The 23324-nt window shown below is 40.5% G+C and overlaps 3 protein-coding genes across 4 annotated transcripts; all 3 read right to left on the minus strand.

Annotated features, from left to right (window-relative positions):
- On the minus strand, positions 1-7508 carry mybl2b (v-myb avian myeloblastosis viral oncogene homolog-like 2b). The gene is made up of 16 exons (XM_061070353.1): positions 7480-7508; positions 6962-7058; positions 6803-6874; positions 5748-5840; positions 5413-5633; positions 5158-5290; positions 4749-4808; positions 4521-4577; positions 3486-3635; positions 2513-2782; positions 2286-2428; positions 2098-2197; positions 1903-2013; positions 889-993; positions 670-801; positions 1-563 (listed from the first exon to the last, which is right to left on the minus strand). Exons 1-16 carry the CDS (start codon positions 7497-7499, stop codon positions 435-437), a joined length of 1893 nt encoding a protein of 630 aa, XP_060926336.1. The 5' UTR covers positions 7500-7508; the 3' UTR covers positions 1-434.
- Positions 7509-11345: 3837 nt separating this feature from the next.
- Positions 11346-15068, minus strand: LOC132999596 (intraflagellar transport protein 52 homolog). Its single transcript, XM_061069294.1, has 12 exons — positions 14950-15068; positions 14749-14836; positions 14453-14582; positions 14266-14341; positions 14049-14120; positions 13825-13951; positions 13649-13732; positions 13458-13526; positions 13219-13373; positions 13048-13132; positions 12841-12927; positions 11346-11357 (listed from the first exon to the last, which is right to left on the minus strand). Exons 1-12 carry the CDS (start codon positions 15066-15068, stop codon positions 11346-11348), a joined length of 1104 nt encoding a protein of 367 aa, XP_060925277.1.
- Positions 15069-17050: 1982 nt separating this feature from the next.
- ift52 (intraflagellar transport 52 homolog (Chlamydomonas)) lies at positions 17051-22810 on the minus strand. Of its 2 annotated transcripts, none has more exons than XM_061070107.1 (14): positions 22763-22810; positions 22262-22405; positions 22049-22136; positions 20848-20977; positions 20661-20736; positions 20443-20514; positions 20222-20348; positions 20046-20129; positions 19859-19927; positions 18566-18720; positions 18390-18477; positions 18167-18275; positions 17527-17672; positions 17051-17442 (listed from the first exon to the last, which is right to left on the minus strand). In XM_061070107.1, exons 2-14 carry the CDS (start codon positions 22381-22383, stop codon positions 17401-17403), a joined length of 1308 nt encoding a protein of 435 aa, XP_060926090.1. In that variant the 5' UTR covers positions 22384-22405; positions 22763-22810; the 3' UTR covers positions 17051-17400. The 2 variants fall into 2 exon arrangements, with proteins under 2 accessions (XP_060926090.1, XP_060926089.1); XM_061070106.1 differs by having other exon boundaries at positions 22527-22781.
- Positions 22811-23324: the final 514 nt, after the last annotated feature.

Genomic DNA, 23324 nt, shown 5'->3' on the forward strand with positions numbered 1-23324 from the left:
TATATTATATTACAAATATAGACATGGAAATTCAACTCGAGTGTTTGTACTGGTCACAATTTTAAAACACTGTTTAATTTCAGATCCTGACCAAGGTAAAATGATGTATTTTCAGGTAGCAAATGTAAAGAGTCGTGATTTTGATATTTTACATTCATTGTTCTTTTCAAAACACGGTTAACAGGCAACACAATGAAATATGATTCTAGCTTCCAGTATTGTGAAGGTCACTGGAGCGAGACTAAATGTAAAAGTACAGATCTCTCTTGAATTATTGATTGAGCTATATACTGTTATTGTTTTGCTGGCTTATGACTTCAAAAACTGTGCTTAACCTACTCATGACATGGTTTTTTTTCTCCAACATTAAAAATGCCAGGTACAAACATTGTTTACTGTATGTGCGACATGTTGGTGGAAAGATGAGAGACGTCTCAGGACAGAATCAGAGCCCGGTTGGGTGCGTGGGATTTTAGAGATCGAAGGTAGCGCCTGGCTTTCTCTGTCATTATGAGCTGGTCTTTAGTTTGTCCACAAACAACCCTTTCCCACTCCTTTGACATCTGAAAGGAGAAAAAATATGTCACGCTAGAATTAGATCAAAGTAAAAAAAGCAATTTTCCACTGATGAGGATATTACTTCCTTTTAAAGTTGAAGCTTAAACTTACAGGAACTGGTGGCACTGTGCTGGGAAATATGGCACTGTCACTCGGTCCCAGGAGGAAGCCTTGATCCAAAATATTGTCATGCCTCTTACTGCACAATGACGAGGAGTTCAGAGGAACCGTAACAGGTTCTTCCTGTGGCCAAAAAAATAACAAAAAGTCAAGAGTTAGAACTCATCAGATCTGCAATCAGAAAAATAAAATGTGTACACTTTTCTTTACCTTGATGCTGTGACTGAATTCAGTCTTCATGGATTTGCGCTTTGTCACTTGGCAGTCCATGGAATCTAGGGCCAACGACTTCCGAACTTTCTTCGTAGGTCGATGCTTGGAATAAAAACAACAAAAAGCACCAAGACATGAACAAAAAGCTTCCAAAGGAATGTGGATGATGAGATTTTCTGTCTAAAATAAAGGCAATGACAATAATTACATAATCACTAATCATGTGGCAGCAGTGCTATTCTTAAACTCATGCAGCGACAGGATAATGGTGTGCTCGCAACAAAGGCATTTTTCTCACGTAGAGGTTACATACAAAGTCAATGCAAAGACACAAATTTGAGCCATGACGCGTCTTTGCATTGACTTTGTATGATATCTTGATATGCAAAAAAAGTTGCATCATGTTGGGTGTAGACACACCATTAAATCAGAATGGGGCCAAAGACTAAAATCAGCCAGTGAGCAGCAGTTCTGAAGTGAACTTAAGTCACCTGCAGGCGACGGTAGATTAACTGAAGTCGTAATGTGCAGCTGACAGATCTGTTGAGCAGAATCTCTGAGGAACCCTCTTGTGGCAACAATGTCTGGGTGAGCAGAGAGTTTTGAGAGCAAAGGGGGGGCTCTACATAGTACTACAGTGCTGATCCTAGTTAGATGCTTGCACTGTGGGTGTTGTTAGTTTAAAGCATTCTTGCATGGTGGCGGCAGATGTGTTTCTGGTTGGGGGAACTGAATGAACAAGTGTTTTCACATTCACTTGCTCCTGTGCAGCTGCCTGTTGACAAACAATGGAGGACTGTCCCTGTAACGCACTGCACCAAGGTGTGAATTTGTCCGTACGTCAACAGACCGTTCTAGCGACCACAGAACAAACAGATCTGGGTGGGGTAGAGCGAGATGAGATTGTCCACAAGTTAAATAGCAGCAAAGGGTGTGTTTCTCTTGGGCAGATGGGTGGAATAATTTAAACAAATACAAATAAAACCATGGTAAAAGTTGACTTATAGTTACCATTGTTTTGCGTCTTTGCTCGTGCGGAGAGTAACGTACTGCCCCCAAGTCAATTCCGGCGTCTCGTAGGATGACCTCGTTTATGTCGTCCTCGAGGTTTGGAGTCTGAGGCTGAGATAACACAGCAGAGAGCAGTGTTAATGCAGTGTTAATAAATAACAACAAACCCACTGAGAGTCACAGACGGACACTGACCAGAGGCTGCAGGGGGCCGTACTTCTCCATGGCATTTTTGAATGGCGTTGGAGTTCGGGGTGTCTCGCAGAGATCGGACTTGTGGTTGGGTGTCACAAATCTACATGGAAAGAAAACGTGAACACTGAGGCTCAAAATCAAAAAGTAAAGTGACGGAACACTCAACACCAGATGTGGGGAGCACGTACGCCGAGTTCTCCTTTTGAGTCAGGGGCGTTTTGTCTCGCTGCAGCGGTGTACCAACAAGGGCCCTCTGGCTGCACACAGGCGTGGACGTGAGGGACGGGTTCTCCAGGTCGTGAGTATCCTGTTTGGTCCACAGGTTGAGGAACTGAAACAACACAATAGTTAACCTCACACCACACAAGAGGCAGCAGCACAGTCTGTGGTACAGAGTTAAAGTCTAAGAGCTCACTTGAGATGGAGAGAAGGGCAAGGTTTTGACCGGAGTGCTCTTGGGAGTCATGGAGTTGTTGTCGGGAGACAGGCTGATGTATCTCCGGCGTCTGCGGTTCAGTGAGGAGGGCGGCGTCACGCCTCCGGGAGAGATGGGGATGAGTTCCCCTCTGTTGCCTTTGCTCAACTCCTGCAACGCGCTGCCCTCCAGACGAAACTGGTGGCGCTCGGGGCTCGGACTGTCCTCGGGCAGGTCGAAGGCTGCGAGGTTGCACCAGCCATCCAGGTCCTGAGAGCAGAGGACACATTTTTGCTTGTTACTTGAACACCGTTCTCCATCAGTAGATTAAAGCAGTCACTAAACAGTAGCTTAGAGGAGTGAGTGCTCTTACATACACATGTAAATTATATGTTTTGCTGTTGGAGGTGTGACTCTGGCCCTTTTCATGTCTGGTATTAAAATGCATCCTGAATGCGCCTCAATCTTTTCAGGTCTTTGTAATCAGATCCCACTTTTCCATCTTCATGCTGATAATTATGTCATTTGCATTTGTGAAGATGCTTGTTTTTACCCAATAAGAGAGAGAAGAGTCAGGAGGGACTGAATGAATCTGGTGCAGCCCTGTTTTATTGAAAGTTTTTACCAATTTAAGAAAAATACCAATCATTATGTGTAGATCAATCAGTGTTGATATTACAGCCACAAACAAAACAACATATGGGAACTGAGAATAGTAAAAATATGTCGGATTCATTGTGAAACTGTTGCGGGTCAGAACATCAGCTGAGAAGATGGTCCTTCATGTGTGGCTCCTGATACACTTTTGTTCGCACAGCAAATAGAATGTGGTCCCATGTGTCCAAATGTGTTTGACGCATTCGGGTTCGCTCACACCTAACATTAAAAGCGGTCCACTTGTGATTAGACCACGCAGGACAGGTGTTGATGCCACGTCTGAATGGGGTCTGTGTCGAGTACTGGAGATTCTTACCCCATCCACCAGGTCCATCACCTCCTTCAGGCCCGGGCCAGCAGGCGAGAGGAAGCCAGAGCTGTCCACCACCCAGCTGGAGCGGGAAACTTCTCCTGAGGAGTCTGCTTCTGTCTTAATGGAACCGCTGCCCTTTGGAGAGAGGTCAGCCTTGGGTTTGGGGCTGTTACTGGCTTCATCGAGGGCTGGGACTGACATCTCCTGCACCAGGTGACAAGAGTAGACAACTTTATCAGCCGTGTTGCTAAAAAAAAAGCTTGTAATTATTGAGTAACGCGGCTATTATATCAGTTCACTTTATGTCCAACAATTAACAGATTGAGGTTTCGAAACCTTTTTGTGGCGGAGTGACTTTAACAGATTTTGTTTTAACCTTGTTTGGTTTGGTTTAGAATCACACTGAACTCCAATGTCAGCATCGCTGGTTTAAGGTCCTGGACCCAGAATTAATTAAAGGGCCTTGGACCAAAGAGGAGGATGATAAGGTAGGTAACTTGTTCACGAGCAATGCAGGAGTTTGAAATATGATTATACTTAAAGCAGTCAATATTTCCGGTGTGATTTGTGATGGAGTTGTTATACATATGCACACTCCTCAGCTCATAGAGCTTGTAAATGTCTACGGCAACAAACAGTGGGCACTGGTAGCCAAGCATCTGAAAGGCCGACTGGGGAAGCAGTGCAGAGAACGCTGGCACAACCATCTCAATCCCAATGTGAAGAAGTCCTCGTGGACAGCCGAGGAGGATCTCATCATCTTCAAACCTCACAGTCTGGGCTGAAATCGCCAAGCTACTCCACCCATGTTCTGGTTGAACACCTCAGGGGCGTGTTTACATGACTTTCATCTGAATGGGGTCTGTATTGAGTACTAGGGATTCTCACCTCATCCTCCAAGTCCATCAACTCCTTCAGGCCCGGGTCAGCAGGGGAGAGGAAGCCAGAGTTGTTTGCCACCCAGCTGGAGCGGGTAACTTCTACTGAGGTGTCTGCTTCTGTCTTAATGGAACAGCTGCCCTTTGGTGTGAGGACAGCCTTGGACGGCCCTGCTTCGCTGGACCTGGCTTCATCGAGGGCTGGGACTGACATCTCCTGCACCAGGTGACAAGAGTAGGCAATTTTATCCACCGTGTTGCTAAAAAAACACTAGTAAACGATTGAGTATATTATATTAGTTCACGTTATGTCCAACAACTAACAGTGAATGATGTTTTCAAAACCAGGTTGTTTTTAAAACCTGTTATTTTTCCAGTGGTCACTTACTGGAGGATTTGTGTTCTGCTCTGGGTCGTTGTCGTCACCATCCTGAGAGCAACCAGGAATCTGTGTAATCAGAGAGCAACGGTTTTATTGGACTAAATAAATCCAGCATCATTCTGCCCCATTGTATGATTTTCTTTCTCATGACAGTATTTCAAAATCAGAATCAGTGGTGGGTGATGTGTAACACACCAGCATCTGCACCACCATGCCACACCCAATTTTTAGCAGATGTTGACTCATCTCTGTGACAACCTCGGTTACCGGCTTCATGGCAAAACAACAACGTCCCCCTTTCCATGTTTGTAACTTTGATAAGGAACAGAAGGGCAGAAAAAAGGCTCCACATTCTTCTGCCTGCGTTTAATACTGGATCCATCTCCCTGGAGAACATGCTAGAAAGAAAACCCACCTGCCCATCCTTATCCACACGGGCCAACATCTCCTCAAGTTCTTCCGGCTTCAAGACCTCCCCGGCATAGAAGCCCATCTCCAGCTTCCGTTTGATGGTTGAATTCCAGTGATTCTTCACTGCGTTGTCAGTTCTATGAATAAATGTCATGACATGAATCCTATCAATATGGCAAGGACGTTCTCTGCAAAAAATCCTGTGAACAATTTAATCCCCTGAGCTGTTCAACCAGCACATTGACGGAGAGTCTTTTACCTTCCAGGGAGCAGCTTGGCGATTTCAGCCCAGCGGTTTCCCAGCAGACTGTGAGCTTTGAAGATGATGAGATCCTCCTCGGCTGTCCACGAGGACTTCTTCACATTGGGATTGAGATGGTTGTGCCAGCGTTCTCTGCACTGCTTCCCCAGTCGGCCTTTCAGATGCTTGGCTACCAGTGCCCACTGTTTGTTGCCGTAGATATTTACAAGCTCTATGACCTGAGGAGTGTGAATATGTATAACAACTCCATCACAAACCCCACCGGAAATATTGACTGCTTTAGGTATAATCATATTTCAAACCTCTGCATTGCTCGTGAACAAGTTACCAACCTTATCATCCTCCTCTTTGGTCCAAGGCCCTTTAATTAATTCTGGGTCCAGGACCTTAAACCAGCGATGCTGACATTGGAGTTCAGTGTGATTCTAAACCAAACAAAACAAGAGTAATACAGAAATAATCTGTTAAAATCACTCAGCCACGGAAGCCCCCATGTTTACTATAACAACTAGTGGTGGGGGAAAAAATCGATTCTGTTCAGTATCGCGATATTTTGCGCCCGCGATTATATCGATTCTGTAAAACAAAGTATTGCAATATTTTTTTTACAATTATATATGTAACAGCCCCTGGCTGGCAAAGCATGACCAGGAGAGTTTCAGAGTTTAAAAGATACCTAGTGTGTCTGCGGAAAGGATGTTCTCCACGGCAGGAGATATAGTAACGGCCCAGAGGAGCACTTTAACATCTGAGCATGTTGACCAACTCCTTTTTCTGAACAAAAATGCCAATATTCCCAAATGAATTTAACATTTTGGGTCATGACCTTGCAGCCAACTGGACTGGACTCTAGCAGTACACATTTGTTTATTTTTCTCAATTGATTGAAGCTCTAGGTTACTCTTATTTATATGATTATTCTGAGGTTTATGTTACTCTATTATGTCTGCTTTATGTTACTGTATTGTATTTAAATAATTGTAAGTTATGTGCTGGGAGCTCAGCGTTCATGTGAGAGGTCTCCTATTCAGAAAATAATTACAAAGGTCCTGTGTCCTGAATGTTCAAGGACAAAGTTTTTGCATTACCCTTTCTTAGTTTTTGCACTTCAGTTAATGTGTAGAAGACAATGTTGTTCACAGAATTAAATGTGACATTTGAAGTGAGTTGAGCAGTCTTATTTCCCTCTTTTTGTAATGCCTTAGAATAATATGGGGGACATGAATCGCAATATATCGCAGAATCGAATCGCAATACTTGCAGTATCGCAATATATCGCAGAATCGCAATACTACTGAATCCTGGCCCAAATATCGCAATACTATTGAATCGTCACATTTTTGCCAATTCCCACCCCTAATAACAACCAATAGAAAGTTAAACTCACCGGTATGTGGCTGGCAAAATATTTCCAATCAGTTGGTCCCAGTTTCTGAACCAGAGCCTTGAGCTTGTCATCCTGTCAACAGGAACAAATTAGCATGACTCAGGTTCCAGTGGATCAGTAGCTGAGACAAATTGCGAAAGGACATGTCCGGTCAGTTACCTCCTCTTGCTTCCACTTCACCTTGACCCTGCCACCGTCCCTCTGCTCGGCCACATCGGAGTCAGTGTCCTGGACCATGGCCTCCTCCCCATCCTCCCTGAAAGAGCACAACACAGCGCTGAGTGAATGGAGCCAAGTGACAGTGAAGCAGGATCCCTCCGCGGCTCGGCCCAGCCCTGTGGTGGAACTTGATTATCAGGTTTATCGCCGCAAACAGCTAGATCCCAGACATACTCTGTTGTATATTAGAGTGAGCAGGATATTAGATTCATTTGATCGATATAACCTTATGGGAAGTGTGTCTGGCGCTTTTTGTGGCAAAGGGCGGCACACACACACACACACACTCACACAACAGTCCGTGAACTACTCATACGTCCAGGCCACATAATACAGTTTTAACTGATATAACTGGAGGTTTTAATACAGTACAAATAACAAAGTGTTGAAATCCATCTGAGATCAAATACAAGTGCTGTTGTGTTGAAGGATTAATAACAAACACACAAACAACTTACCCGCGCGGCAACCAGGACATTTCCCTCTGTTTCTGTTGTTTACGCTGCGGCGGTGGGGAGTCCTGCTGCCGCTGCACCTCCTCCTGTATGTCCCCCGGTGCTGGAGGTGTCCACCCGGTGTGTAGTCCGGTGCTTGGCGGTCCCGGAGGCCTGGTGTCGGTGTGTATCCGGGGAGCTGTCGGGGTTCGGGACCGTGGAGGTGACGGAGCTGAGCGGGTTTTCCTCCGCGCTCCTGGATTCCTATCTCGCGCTCTTCTCTAGCGTCCTCCTAACCGGGTAGTGACGTCACGGAACTTCCGCCAGGGGGGTTGGCCTTCAAAAGAAAGCTTTGGGGGAATGGGGTTTGTGCGACTCTTTATCAAAACTTGCTCCACACTTCTTTTAAGGACAGTGTTGGGATTTCCAACTTTTTAACTATAGGTTGTGGCTGACAAAATTCTAACCAAATAAAATATAAATAAATAATTTATAATAATAATAAATAATTTAATTTATTTAATTATTGAATTGAATTATCTAATTATTTAATTGTATTGTTCAGTTGTTCTACTACTTACTATTTATTTGCTTATTTGACTGTTTACTTTTTCTTTTTGCTCATTGTTGTTTTTGTTTCTTACTTTGTTGTTTTGCTCTTTCTTTTGTTCTTGTTGCACTGTGCCTGCGCTGTTGCTGTAAAACCCTCAAATTTCCCCACTGTGGGACTAATAAAGGATTCTATCTATCTATCTATCTAAAGCACAACACTCACTGTACAACACTCCGCTCCATATACTGGAACACTTACTTCACATCATATGTGATATGTGTTAATATAAACCATACAGATATTATATATCATTTTATACAATAATATTGTCTTTTGCACACTCTGTCTACATATTCCTACACTCATAGTATATTATATTACCTATTGTATAGTCAAATACTTATATTTATACCTCTACTATATATCATATATTATATCATACTCTCTGTATATTCTTGGTATATATAAGTCTATATACACATATTTATACATGTGTACATGTTATAATTATAATTAATATTATTGTATTATTACTACTATTATTATTATATATACTGTTGCTGCCATTATTACTATATACTGCTATTATATTGGTATAATTACTATCATATATAAATATATATTATGTTATATTATATACTATATATACTGTACTATTTTTTTTATATACTGTCTAACAATAACATTACCATCATATCATCAGTACTATTACCATCATCTTGCCACTGCACCTTATCTACCTATTTTATTTTATTTTATCTTGTGCTTCTGTTTTTTTATTCTTACTACCTCAACATTTTTTATTTTATTCTATTGTATTGTATTTTATTGTATTCAAATATACCGGCTGCTATGACAACTTAATTTCCCTTCGGGGATGAATAAAGTACTCTGTCTATCTATCTATCTATCTATCTATCTATCTATCTATCTATCTATCTATCTATCTATCTATCTATCTATCTATCTATCTATCTATCTATCTATCTATCTATCTATCTATCTATCTATCTATCTATCTTCATACAAATTAATTTAATAACCGTTGCTGTTTAGTGCCAATAATGTATCTTTTACTTGTCCTCATAATTAACTTTTTTGATATTAAAGGCTTATTCCCTTGGATTCATTAGACATCAGACAGAGTTCATGGAGCTGTCCTTTCTGGGGTAAAGTCAGTATGAGATTGTTTAGTTTCGAGGATCCGAATGTTAACACAGTCAGGTTTGTTTTGATGAAGCAGAAAACATTATAATCTTTTCTCCAATTGTAAACACCTTTGGCCAACATGGCATCTGCTGGTTCAAGGCCTTTCATGACGTTAACAGGTTGCCGAGCAACTATAGCGTCATTGGGAGTGTCTCCCTGTTCACTTCCGTATTCCAAATGCCAGGAGGATGGATTACGCCTGCGCACTTCCGAGGAGGAGGAACGAAGATCTACTGTTATAAAATAGACAGACGCCGGATGTTCAGGGCGCTCTGATACAACTAATGTACTGGAAGCCCATTGCTTTGCTGTAACCTGTTCATTGCTTTCTAAATAAATACTTTGATTGAGCAAACTGAGTTCGGCTCTTCTTCTCTTAAAGGATAAAAGAACACGCTTTAACAACAGAACCCCTTTCATATGTCCTCACGTATTCACAGAGCACAAGACGCTGTGGTACATGTGGAGAGCATTCAGCATCATTTCATCAAATATTAACTGATTAAAAATCTGCCAGATAGACACACGTTATTCTTCGTCATCGATGCCAGATGATCTCAAAACACAGAAGATTGTCTTTCCCGAAACAAAGGGTCAAGCAGAAAACTCGAAAGTAATATGCTCCAGCTCACTTCCACCTCCCACCAATGTTTGGTGGAAAAGGAGGAGCTCAAAACAAACAAACAAAAAAACAAGGAATTATCGCGAGATGAAGGAAGCTGAAATCCAGATAATCCAGTGATGCCACGCAACACATCTGCAATACAGACAGGTCCTAGTTAAATAAAAATCACATGAAAACAAAAATAACATGTTTAATACATTGATACTATAATAATTATAATACGTTTTAATAATGAAACAATAAAATCAAAGACATGAAATTAAAATAGATCAAAAAGAGCATGTTAGGAATAAAACAAGGCACAAAGACTTCAGATGAAAGCATGAAACTAGTAGAGGGCATAATAAGAAGTTAAGCAATTCATAGACAATGATATTAAAAAAAAATGGTACAATTAATTAAAAGCAAGATAACATTAATGGGTCTCGAGTTGTCGCTTAAAACTATCAACAGAAGTAGTTTGTCTGTTGTAACTTACATGTTCACATCAACCAATATTCCTGTGTGATATTTTATTTGTCTATAACACAAACAACAGCCACCTGATCTGAAGAATACTGCATCAAATACTCATTTTTGTTTCTCTTCCTTAATAAACTTAATTACAACCTTGTTCAACTATCCAGGCACCCAGTGCCTGAGGAGAGAGCCTGGAGAAGAGGCCTCACAGCTGCCATCCGCGGCAGAACTCATCACTGAACCACTGACGTCATCTCAAAGGGACCCCACCTTGACCCACCTTGCTGTATCCAGCTGCCTAACCACGGTCTGAATTCCAGCCGAGAGGGAATATTGAATTGAATGTTCCCTAAATTGTCATCCCTGTAAATATTCCCTTCCTAATAGATATTAATCAATAATACATAACTACATTATCTGAGACTAATAATTAATAAAATCATATACATTTTCTCCGATGGTAACTGGTGCACCTTTTCCATAACAAGTGAATCATCAGAAAACTACAATGAAGACAATCCCACAGACTGATCTTAAAATATCACGTTCAAGAAAAACATAAACATACTTGAGGTCCCTGTGACCTTTTGATCTTTGGCAGCCAAATTCAAATCAGTACATACCAACGTACATCACGAAAAAAGAATTCCCCTAGTCACTGGCTATCTAGCAGGGAGGCAAAAATGATGCTGTGTATGTCTGTACATTATTGTCTTGCTCTGCACCTACCTTGGATCAAAGGCGACTGTTGATTACTGACGAGTACTGGATGATTATATTAAAGTAGGACACACAAGTAAACGATTCTTAAAGATTCATCATTGTTTACAATGTAAATATTTATTTCGTTTTATTTTCGTTAATCTCTGTATCCATGGGTGAGGACCCATGCAGACTTGTTAGTCTAAAACAAAATGTTTTTAAATATATGAATATTTAAATAAAAGTATGTTTTTCCACAATTGAATATAAAAGAGAGATTATAGACATCATATACATGTGTTTATTTCAAAACACAAAAGTACCAAGTTATTGAATTATATTCTACTGTTGAACCTGTATGTTGAAAAGGCAGAGTTTAAAATTATGAACAACAATCCACCGACACTGGAGCAAATCATGCCTCATTGATGATGTCGTGAAAAGTAACTCTTCAACCTGGAGGAAAATGTGTTCCAAGGTTTGCTTGGAATCCCTCTGATCTTGAGCTCAGTTTGGAGTCACATCAAGAAGTTTGAGTACAACTCCTGGTCGTCGACTGTACCTGTGACTAGAAACAGATGGATTAGAACAGAGTATAGTCTTACTGTGGCCCTGTTCACACCTGATATGAACATCCGTCCTGACTCCTGAGAGATCGATCACATGTAGACAGTGTTAAGTACATGTGTTCACAACTGACATTAAAATAATAATAATAATAATGACTTTATTTGTACAGCACTTATCTAAACGAGGTTACAAAGTGCTGCAAACAAAAGTCCATAGCAAATTGATTGTAATAAAATATATTCAATTCAGTCCAATTAAAGAGCTAAATCATAACATAATTAGGTTGAGACCTTTAGTTTGTAGAGAAAACCCAACAATGAGCAGCACTTTGGCAACTGTGGAGAGAGGAACTCCCTCATTAACTGATAGAAACCTCTGGTTGAACCAGACTCAGTGCGGGTGGCCATCTTTCTCGACCGGTTGCGGGGGAGCAGAGAAAATGGGGGAGGGAGGTGGCATAGAGAGAGTAGAAAAGAGAGAGAAATGGGGGAGGGAGAGAGAGCGATCAGGAACATCACACTGTGTGTAATGTCGTACTGTGTAGTTTACGCAATCCTGACTGGAATTTGTTGAAAAAAGTAATTATTCTCACATACATCTAGCAGCTAGGTCAAAACTACCTCTTCAAGAATTTGGGATATGAATTGTAGTTTTTGAAATGGGCCTCTATTTTTGTGGGAGTGATTTGTCAAGATTTGGCTTTTTCAATAAAGGCTGAATGGTAGCTTTCTTCAAATAATCTGGGACTTGGCCAGAAGAAAGGGAGCAATTCATAATTCTAAGAAGGCTAGGGCCAAGAGAGTACTGATTACTTCTTTTGGAAGTGATGGGAGTAGGATTTCGAGAAGGCTTGACGACGAGCGCATGTGCAGCACAGCGTTCCATGAGGAAAGATTTTATTCATAAAAAGAAAAAAAAACATTATGTGGTGGCTAATGATGATAATTTGGACCATAAGCAAAACAACGCATGGTCTCTATATCAAACATGTCCGCTAAGTAGGCAGTCCTTCATATGTGGCTCCGGACACAATTGTGTCCACACAGAAAAAAAATAATTTGTTCACATGCGTCCCACACCAACTCCTATCGTGGTTTGAGTGATCGATTCTAAAGATGCATTTACACATTTGAATGCATTCACACCCGCACTTCGTGTCACTGACCACTTGTGATTGGATCAGTCAGGAATTTCAATACCAGGTGTGAACAGGGCGTGAGTCAACTCCAAATTAACCAGATACATTTTTTTTCAGTAACAAACTTACACTTATTGGTGAGCTGTGCAAGGCGCTCTCCAGATTAAACAGTTCCAGCGTTTGTGGAGGTAGATCACTTACTGCAGGTGGAAAGTCCTAAAAATGAGGCAAGATACACTTGTGATTTTACACTGATGGGGCTTTGATTTGCAAATTACTAGAACTGAATGATAAGCGTGGAAAACACTGGAACACAAATACAGGAGTGAAACTTACAGCAGGTTTAAGCTCAGGCAGAATCTCAAACTGTGGTGTGATCCGCTCAAGTTGCTCGTCTTTGACACTAAGCTGTTTGTAAGCGCTGCAGGGGGGAAACAAACTCTTAGACATGAATATAAACAGCTGTAATGATGGAATAATAATGTCAGGTTAAGTTTGCATTCTCACCCGATGACTTGGGGTAAGGGGTCAGTTGAGAAATTTAACAACGACATGTCAAAGAGAGAGGTGAAGTCCCTGGGGTCCACATCATCCTCTGGTAAACACACTCTGAGCTGCTCTGACAAGAACCCTGTGTCTGGCAACATGGTGTAATCTGTGATCTAGGGGAGAAAAAGGTAAGATTGAGATCAGTTCATTTGAAAGATAATAATAATGACGGCATTCTCCTATCGAGTGTACATCACCTCTGGGTGTTCTGCATCAATCTGATTCAGCTGGAAATTGTCAGTCATGAGCCACTGGAGCATGACATCCTAGAATAAAATTAATAACTATTTGTGCACAAAAACATACTCTCAGTGTACAAGAGAGCAGGTAAAAGCTCTTAACATCTGATGTGTTCATTAAGAAATCTTTGAATGTCAAATGGACTTACCATGATTTTACTGTTCTCTTCTTTGTCGATGTATTGGTCACTGAACATGTGGCACGAACCCAGCACAACCAGTTTGCCAGACTCCTTCATAAGATACAAGACATCTTTGAATATCACCTCATGTGTATAAACTATTATATGTGCTGTGAGTATGACAGCTACATTGAGCCTCTTACCTTTCCTTGATAGAAGGCCAAGACAGGCCTGTTGAGGGGGAAGCAGTCTGAACCAGTAGAAAGAACTGGCATGGCCGGCTTTATCACATTTAGTGTAGCACCGTATGGGTACACAAATGTCAGAGCCCTACACAAACAAACAGAAACGCACGCGTTCAATACAGCTCCCAAATCATATCACAAAATTATAAACTCTATGGAGTGTATATAGACAAGTAATTTACTGTGCATTGTTCCCAAAATTGTCATCTTTAATGATTCCTGTGACCATTTTGCCAGCAGCCCGACTGATCTCTCTAGACAAGAGGGAAGCAGAGAACTCAGATGTACATCAGCTGGTAGACAATACAATTACATTTGAATAGGCTCTGTATTTACAAACAAACAGGGATTGATTGGAATATGTTTGCATAAGAAAAACAACATGCTGCAGCATCAAACCTGTTCAATACACCATTGGACACAAGCGCCTCCTTAGGGTGGAAGTATTTGTAATACACATTCCTCACAACAGCATCTGCAGCAGACATGGAGAGAAATAATAGAAGATGATACATGATTCCATAACATTATAATAAAAACACTTCTGACTGATCTCATCTGTCCTTTCAGTGATCTCAACACGCACCATTGTTGACCAGTATTCCAAACTCCTCCAGGAGAAAGTTGATGTTAGTGTCATATTTGATTTCTCCTCCTTCACCGAGCATGACCAGGACGTTTCCTCCTCCATCCAGGTAGTGCTTCAGCACCTCCAGCTGGAAACACGTGGGGACAGTGTCAAAAACATACTTGTGTGAAACCCAGCTGGCGAGTGTTTCACTTCCGCCTCCCCCCTGAGCCTTTTGTTGAATGACATAAGTTGAAAATCATATCAAATAAAGTAATACAACTAATAAACTGAAATAAGACATCCTTCATCACCTCTGATGCTGTGAACTTCTCTCTCGGACCTGCAGAGATCCACAACTTGACGTCCTTCAGCTTCTTCGCAGACAGCTCATGTTTCATGCTGTGGAACACATCTTTTATTTTTAAGTTTTATTACATTAAATTACTGCACAAGCTCCAGCAACTATTCAAGCCGAAGCGAGTAGTTTTGTTCCAGCTCAACACTTTACTTACCTCTGAATTTTCCCCTGAGCTTGTAGTTTCCTCTGCATTGATTTATATCCATTATTCATGGTGAAAACTTCTCTTTTAGAAGCGTTAAAGATCATGCGGTTGAGCGTTTTGCTCTCCATTTTAAAGCATTAAATCACCAAACCCGACTGGTAAACGTTGACTTAGAAACAGGTTTCTCTCTAACAAATTATATATATATATCACAACAGGTTGAGTTAGTGAGATTGTTATGATATTATCGAATACTCGAATATTTCTTCTTCTTTGATCGGTGCATTCCTACCAATCCAACAACAAAGGTAATATAACGATCCTATGTTCTACATCAAAGGACAGGCCATATTGAATGAGTTTGTCCTTTAAGTAGTTTGTTGTTTGCTGATAATCTTTATTAATACATGCTTCAGACAGCCCTCCCTCAAATGTTAGAGAAGGGAATTGTAGGTACTGAAACTAAGTCCTTGTCACCATCAGTTCTTGTGTGTGTGTGTTATTTTAAATATATACTAGACACTAATAGGATAGAAAGCATGCACATTGTGGCAAAGTTTCCTTTGTTGTTGTCTGCTCTTGTGTCTCCAGGATGCTTTTCTTCTTCAAACTATTTTGTTCGCTGAAGTACAGGAAACTTTCCTAGGATTTTATTTTCTATGGGACGAAAGCTACAGGTGCAAACAAAATATATCAAACTCAACGTAACATAAAAATAAATGATTTTCTAAATCCAATAGCTTGGGGTCTATTAATTATGTATGTTAGTGACAGCAAATAAGCATTCATTCTGAAAGTTAATCACCCAGGTCAAGTATCAAAACATTTACTGGTTTTAATCTCTCTAATTAACTATTCTTTTTTATATTATTATAAATTTAAAATGTTTGGATTCTGAGCCACTGTTTGTACAAAGTGAGAAGTTTAAAGACTAAGAACAAATCAAAAAGGTTATGAATACTATTTCATTCAACAAATTCTTACTTTGAATATCTTTTACACAAACGTAACTATGTTTAAAATATGAAAAGTGTAAAACAAACATCTACAACTAGTCCGAGCAGGATCTACCTATGACTTGAGGTTTGGATCCCCCCCCCTCCTTCAGACTGATGACCTGTTCATTCTCCAGCTGAGTCAATTAACATGCAGCCTCAGATAAAACCCACCTGGACCTCAGCTGACACTCACAGGCCCAGGGGAACAATGGAGAAAGCGATCGTCATTACAGGTAAGAAAATGTGTTTTGATTCTGCAGGTGAAATTAATTTTAATCTGATCAGATGATGTGTGACTTTTTACTTCCTAGATATGAAAAGCTTTGAGTGTTCATCTCCATCGGAGCTTGACAGGAAGTTCTTTGGTGAACAGAGTTTGATGTCGTCTTTGTCGCTGGAGCAGCTGTCCACGTCCAGGGCATCAAATGAAACGGTAGCTGATGGATCTGACCCCAGGCTGTCGAGCCCGGCCTTTCTCTGCCTGTCATCAGACCCCATTTCTCCCACTGTGACAATTTCAGTGAACAACCTGAATACTCAAGAGAAGGACAACAGTCACCTGGCCGTTCCTTTACAGGGAAAGTCCTCCACTCCCTACGTGCTCCTTCAGAAGCGACAAAAGGCTGCTTTGTCTGAGCAGTCGTTCAGTGATCTCGCTGCCTCTCAAATGTCATGGGATGTGTCTCTGATTAAATCAGAGAGCAACAGCCCAAAACCATTCATTGAGTCCAGCACTCTGGAGTCAACATTTAGTCCGAAACCCCTGTCTACACAACCTTCTCTGGCTGAAGTTTCCCTGTGATTACGTCCACCCTAACACACGGAAAATTGGGATGTTTGAAAGTAAAGATTGTATATGGCTGTATGTTGTTTTCCTCTGCACCCACCATGGAGCCAAGATGACTCAGTGTGAATCTTGAAAGTACTGGACGATATAAAAGGTACAATGCTCAACAACAGTTGTTAAAGATTCATCATTGGATGTGTTGGCAATATCAATTCATCTTGTTTTATCACAGGATCCATGTGGACTTGTGTAGAGCTGTTTGTCTACGATAATGTTTTTAAAGATTTGAATATTTAAATAAAATTGACAACTTTATTTGCTTTAGTTTATTTTAACAATGATTTTTACATGATTGCATACAAAAGGGATATAAAGATTACTAACTTTATACACAGGCGGTAAACACAACAGTACCATGTTGAAGTGCAAGTCCATGAACATGTGCATTTCCTTGATCTCTGTTAGAATCAGCTTGGTCATGGAACAGGTGCATCTCAAAATAAAAAGTTCTAAGTGAAACTTAATAAATATATATATGTGAAATATATCAAGTGTTTTTTTTTTTTTTTTTATATGAAAGTTTCACTCTGACTTAAATTACTGTCATGATATTCAGATTTTTGAGTTGCACCTGTATATTGAAAAGGCAGAGTTGAAGATGTTGCTTGACTCCACTCACACTGGAGTGAATCGTGCCTCTGTGTCCACGTCATGCTCCTGCAAAAGGGAATTGAACTTTTAGACAAGTCCTTCAAGACAGAAATAAAGTTGCTTGTAGGACATTTAAAAGGTATCCCTCACCTGATTGAGTTTCTTGAACTCTACAACCTGAAAGAAAATGTGTTCCAAGATGTGCTTGGCATCCCTCTGATCTTTATCCAACTTTGGAGTCACACCCAGAATTTCCCCACATTTACGCACATAGAACTCCAGATCGTCGTCTGTACCTGTGACCAGAACCAATTTGATTAGAACCGATAATCTGTCTGTGGCCCTGTTCACACCTGGTATTAACATCAGCCAGGAGATATTGATCAAAAGTTTACGGTGTTAAGTACAGTTTGTTCATACCTGATATTAAAATGCTCTATATGCAAATAATTATGTGCATTGGTGTTCGAAGACCAACTTGTTTTTACCGTCTTACTATATAGATGTGCCTGATAACCATGTTTTGTTGGCCAGTCTGAAGAAAGATTTTAACCTTTATATTTTAATCATGTGGTGGCTTGTATTGTTAAAACAAACAAATCAGCGTAGAAGAGTAAAAACCTGTATGCATAGTAGGCGGTCCCAAGATACATTGACACATCTGGGTACGTTTGTACCTGCACTGCTGACCACTTGTGATCAGTCAGGATGAATGTTAATACCAGGTCTGAACAGTGTGTAAATCATCTAACTGACCAGATAATTATATATTTTTCAGAAACAAACTCACATTTATTGGTGAGCTGTGCTAGCCGCACTTTCTCAGAAGAGAACGTTTCATCCAGATCAAACAGGTCCAACATGGGTGGAGGTAGATCACTCAAGGCCGGTGGAAAGACCTAAAAATGAGGCAAGATCCACTTGTGGGTTTAGACTGGCGGGGCTTTGATTTGCAGATGACTGGAGATGAAGTGTGTTAAACACTGGAACACAAATGGAGGATTGAAACTTACTGCAGGTTGAAGCTGAGGCAGTGGAGTCTCAAACTGTGGTGTGATCAGCTGAAGTGGCTCGTCTTTCACATTAAGCTGTTTGTAGGCACTGTATAAAAATGTCGATTTTTCTTAGACATGAAGATAAAGAGCTGTAATGATGGATTAATGTTGTCGAGTATCGTTTGCATTCTCACCCGATGACTTGGGGTAAGGTGTCAGTTGACAAATTGAACAACGACATGTCAAAGAGAGAGGTGAAGTCCCGGGGGTTTTCATCCCCCTCTTGTAAACACACTCTGAGCTGCTCTGACAAGCACCCTGTGTCTGGCAACATGGTGTAATCTGTGATCTAGGGGAGAAAAAGGTGAGATGGAGATCAGGGGCCTGTACTACCAAGATGATATTACCTGCTCTGATTTAACCATGGTTCAAAGACGGTGTTAAAGAATAATACGAAGCTGGATAAAATGTTGTGGAAGTCTGTTGAGTCAGTTTTAACTTATGTGAGTATGTGAGCACAAACCCGTGCAGTGCATTTCATGAGTGCACTTTGATGCTGAGCAGATGAATGAATCTAGAAAATCTTCCTAAAGTACTTGGTCATTATATTGTCGGTGTATGATGCTTTTAATTGATTCTAACAAGTTTTAGCTGCAATCACATGGCAAAGCAATCTGTATAAACAATTATCATCATTACAGTTTTTCTAAATAACAAAGTCAAAAATTGATGGAACTGGATTCACTTGATCTTCCTCATCACCTTCAGTACAGCAGTAGTTCTCTCTTATGAATGTGTTCACACTTGTTCATTGGGTTCAAGCATTAACCGAATCTCAAACGAAGGCCCTATTGATTTAACAGCGCTAAACAAAAGGAAAATATCTAAGTTGCACATTGTATAATGCATGATTCCTTCTGTATGAATCTAATGCACCTGAATGAAGCTCCTTATTCAGTTATCAGTCTTAATCCACCCATAGAAAGTGTCATCTCTGTGTTTATCTTTGCAGGTCATAAATTTAACAATATGCACTCGGGCAGAAAGAAACCGTCCATATGTGTCTTGTCTAAATGTTGACTGTAAGTCTGACATGTCAGAGACAGTTCATGGACAAACTTTATTTGAAAATGTCTCTTTCAGCAGAGCATCTGAAAACAGGTTTAAAAATAGTGTAGGTGCAGATGCAGCAGGGTCATATCTCTCTTTGTTCCACTGGATACGTTCTCATGGCGTCTATCCGATAGAAACTTGTGTTCTGTGTGTAGGTGTACAAAAACTGCAGCAAAGTTGCCATGGCAGCATACTGTCGGTCAAACCTAATCTCATTCTGAAGTACCAGTTAACAACGAAGTTACTCATGATGTCACAAAGTTTCCCTTGAACTTACACTGATAAGCCAGTAACCTCACTTTGTAGTACAGGCCCCAGCTAGTTTGAAAGACAATAATAATGCCGCCATTCTCCTATCGAGTGTACATCCTCACCTCTGGATCTTCGGCATCAATCTGATTTAGCTGGATATTGTCAGTCATGAGCCACTGAAGCATGACATCCTAGAATGACAATAATAACTGTTTGTGCACAAAAACAGACTCACAGTCCACAGGAGATGACATCTCTTTAACATCCGGTGTGTTCCTTAAGAAATCTTTGAATGTCCAATGGACTCACCATGATTTTACTGTTCTCTTCTTTGTCGATGTATTGGTCACTGAACATGTGGCACGAACCCAGCACAACCAGTTTGCCAGCCTCCTTCATAAGATACAAGACATCTTTGAATATCACCTCATGTGTATAAACTATTATATGTGCTGTGAGTATGACAGCTACATTGAGCCTCTTACCTTCCCTTGATAGAAGGCCAAGACAGGCCTGTTGAGGGGGAAGCAGACTGAACCAGTAGAAAGAACTGGCATGGCCGGCTTTATCACACTCAGTGTGGCTCCGTACGGGTACACAAATGTCAGAGCCCTACACAAACAAACAAACGCTTTTGTTCAAAGCCAGCTCCCAAACCTTAATACGAAACAGTAAAGGCTATGTGGTTTATAGACAAATCACTTACTGTGCATTGTTCCCGACATTTTCATCCTCAATGATTCCTGTGACCACTTTGCCAGCAGCCCGACTGATCTCTCTAGACAAGAGGGAAGCAGAGAACTCAGATGTACATCAGCTGGTAGACAATACAATTACATTTGAAAAGGCTCTATAGGTTACTAACAAACAGGGATTGATTGGAATATGTTTGCATAAGAAAAACAACATGCTGCAGCAGCAAACCTGTTCAATACACCATTGGACACAAGCGCCTCCTTAGGGTGGAAGTATTTGTAATACACATTCCTCACAACAGCATCTGCAGCAGACATGGAGAGAAATAATAGAAGAAAATACATGATTCCATAACATTATAATAAAAACACTTCTGACTGATCTCATCTGTCCTTTCAGTGATCTCCACACGCACCATTGTTGACCAGTATTCCAAACTCCTCCAGGAGAAAGTTGATGTTAGTGTCATATTTGATTTCTCCTCCTTCACCGAGCATGACCAGGACGTTTCCTCCTCCATCCAGGTAGTGCTTCAGCACCTCCAGCTGGAAACACAGGGGACAGTGTCAAAAACATACTTGTGTGAAACCCAGCTGGCGAGTGTTTCACTTCCGCCTCCCCCCTGAGGCTTTTGTTGAATCACATATGGGTAGTTGACAAATAAGGGTGAAACAGTATTTTTTTTAATAAAGTTCTAATGAGGATTACAGTTGTATGAAATTATAATGTTCAAATGCTGAATTTTTTTAAACTGCTAGTGTTCCGTGGATTTTTTGTATAATTTCATTGTGGTGTGAAAGGACATTTTCATCCTTGTGGCCATTTTGAGTCATTGCTATACAAGACTGACCTTAGCTATTATGCTAACTGAATAATAACACAGTTAAACCTTAATATGTTTAATTAAATTTAAAATTTAAAAAAATGTGAATTTTTTTTTACAAATTTTTAACTACAGCCGTCACACTACAGGACTCTCAAAAAATGACACATTCATTGTCTGACAGAAAGAGTGAAATTTATGAAATGAATCAGAGTTTAAGTCACCTTTCAACATACACAGTACATTCCAACATCTGGGGGGCTTCCTGGTAGTGGGATAAACTAAGGGCCCCTATAGTTGTCCATGTAACTTCCATTTCAAAAATCTAATTTTCCATGTCACGCCACAGGACAGCATTTGTGTTACGAAAGTTATTTTGCTGTAAATACTAATATACTAGTTTTGTGCATATTAAAACCTAATATTAATAAAGTCATTATATACAATATAATGCCAAGGCAGTTATTACCTGCACCAGATATTTCTGGTTTATTTTGTTAATATGTAAGTTTAATGCTTCACCTATGTTACGGTCACACCGCAGGACATTTTGTGTATTCACCTTAAAATATAATCAAAACATAACAGATATTTCATACAAAATCATAAGTTTAAAACAAAGTACCATAATATGCATCACATCCATGTGTTGTTTAAGTGGTTAAAGGCATCTAAATAATCATTCACACTTAATTACAGAAAAATCATGCGTCATGTCATCCACCCATATGTTGAAAATCACATCACATAAAGTAATACAACTAATAAAGTGAAATAAGTCCTCCTTTATCACCTCTGATGCTGTGAACTTCTCTCTCGGACCTGCAGAGATCCACAACTTGACGCCATGTAGCCTCTCCGTGGACAGCTCGTCTTTCATGCTGTGGAACACATCGTTTATTTGTATCTTTTGTTTTCCACAGACGCTTCAGACGCTGATCGACCTGAAGCTCGTAGCCCAGCACGACAGACAGAGGTTAGTGTTCCAGCTCGACACTTCACTCACCTCTGGATCTTCCACTGGGCTCGTAGTCTCTTCTGCATGGATTTGTATCCATTGTTGGCAGTGAACACTTCTCTTTTAGAAGCGTTGAAGACTACGCAGTTGTGCGACTCCCTCTCCATCATTTATTATGTTTAGTCCATTCACCTAGAAACAGGTTTAACTCCGAGTTAGATCTCAGATACGAGCTGCGGATTCCACTCAACACATTAATCATTTATTAGCTCGCTATGGGTTGAGTTAGCACGAATATAAAAATAAGCCAAACCTTTATGAAGAAGCGTCCACCGTGTTGGGCTCAAATTGTGTTAGCAAACCTAGCTAGGATGCTAGCAGCGCTAGTAGCGTTAGCCGTGTAGCTAGTAGCTTGACGTCGTTATCTTCAACGACACTTCAACGTTTAGTTTGTTTCTGTTTATTTGTTTATAGACAGTGAAGGTAACTACGCGATTACAACATCCATCTACACCTGCGAAATCGCGTTACATTTGACTAACAAGTTACCTCGAAGGCTCCATGAGAAGTGGTGCATTGTGGGGCAGAATGGTAACCAGAGACGCTAGTCGCTTAGCAACCAGGAAGCGCAGGATAAACTCTCCTCACTGTTTTTGCCCAAATCGCATTGTATTCATCAGTGATGAAACTGTTACACACATGACACAGATTCTTCATGAGCTCACAGAGTTTCAAAAGAGCCTGCTTAGAGAGAAAATGGATGGAAAGTAATAGAATTAAAAATATAAAGATTATATAACACATACAGAGATACAAAACTGTTGTGTTGTGTAACAAACCGAGATCCAATCAGTCCTGAGCTTTCTGGGATTACCCCATAATTAACCTTGATTTAGAAGAGATGAGAAATTTGTAGAGGACATATTGAGGATATATATCAACTTACCTGGATGGAATAACAACAAAAAGACAAACCTGGATCTGTCAAAAAAATCAAAAGACTATTCTCCCTACCCTGTCTAGTGCCCCTGAGCAAGGCACCTTACTCCCCCGACATCTGCTCCCCGGCGCCGTACATGGCTGCCCACTGCTCTGTGTGTCCTGCACCAGA

The sequence above is a fragment of the Limanda limanda genome, chromosome 4, assembly GCF_963576545.1.
Source record: "Limanda limanda chromosome 4, fLimLim1.1, whole genome shotgun sequence".
NCBI classification, from domain to species: Eukaryota; Metazoa; Chordata; class Actinopteri; order Pleuronectiformes; family Pleuronectidae; genus Limanda; species Limanda limanda.

What these genes read in the sequence shown, in the direction of transcription:
- LOC132999596 (XM_061069294.1), bottom strand. Translation starts at nt 15,068, where the DNA reads ATGGAGAGCAAAACGCTCAACCGCATGATCTTTAACGCTTCTAAAAGA. An exon ending in GCTCAGGGGAAAATTCAGAG is followed by an intron (nt 14,837 to 14,949) that starts GTAAGTAAAGTG and finishes TGTGTTCCACAG; the next exon opens with CATGAAACATGAGCTGTCTG. An exon ending in TGGCCTTCTATCAAGGAAAG is followed by an intron (nt 13,733 to 13,824) that starts GTAAGAGGCTCA and finishes TATCTTATGAAG; the next exon opens with GAGTCTGGCAAACTGGTTGT.
- mybl2b (XM_061070353.1), bottom strand. Translation starts at nt 7,499, where the DNA reads ATGTCCTGGTTGCCGCGCGG. An exon ending in TGAAGTGGAAGCAAGAGGAG is followed by an intron (nt 6,875 to 6,961) that starts GTAACTGACCGG and finishes TCCTGTTGACAG; the next exon opens with GATGACAAGCTCAAGGCTCT. An exon ending in TGATGGACCTGGTGGATGGG is followed by an intron (nt 2,783 to 3,485) that starts GTAAGAATCTCC and finishes CTCTGCTCTCAG; the next exon opens with GACCTGGATGGCTGGTGCAA.
- ift52 (XM_061070107.1), bottom strand. Translation starts at nt 22,383, where the DNA reads ATGATGGAGAGGGAGTCGCACAACTGCGTAGTCTTCAACGCTTCTAAA. An exon ending in TCCAATGGTGTATTGAACAG is followed by an intron (nt 20,515 to 20,660) that starts GTTTGCTGCTGC and finishes CCTCTTGTCTAG; the next exon opens with AGAGATCAGTCGGGCTGCTG. An exon ending in AGCACAGCTCACCAATAAAT is followed by an intron (nt 17,673 to 18,166) that starts GTGAGTTTGTTT and finishes TTCTGGTCACAG; the next exon opens with GTACAGACGACGATCTGGAG.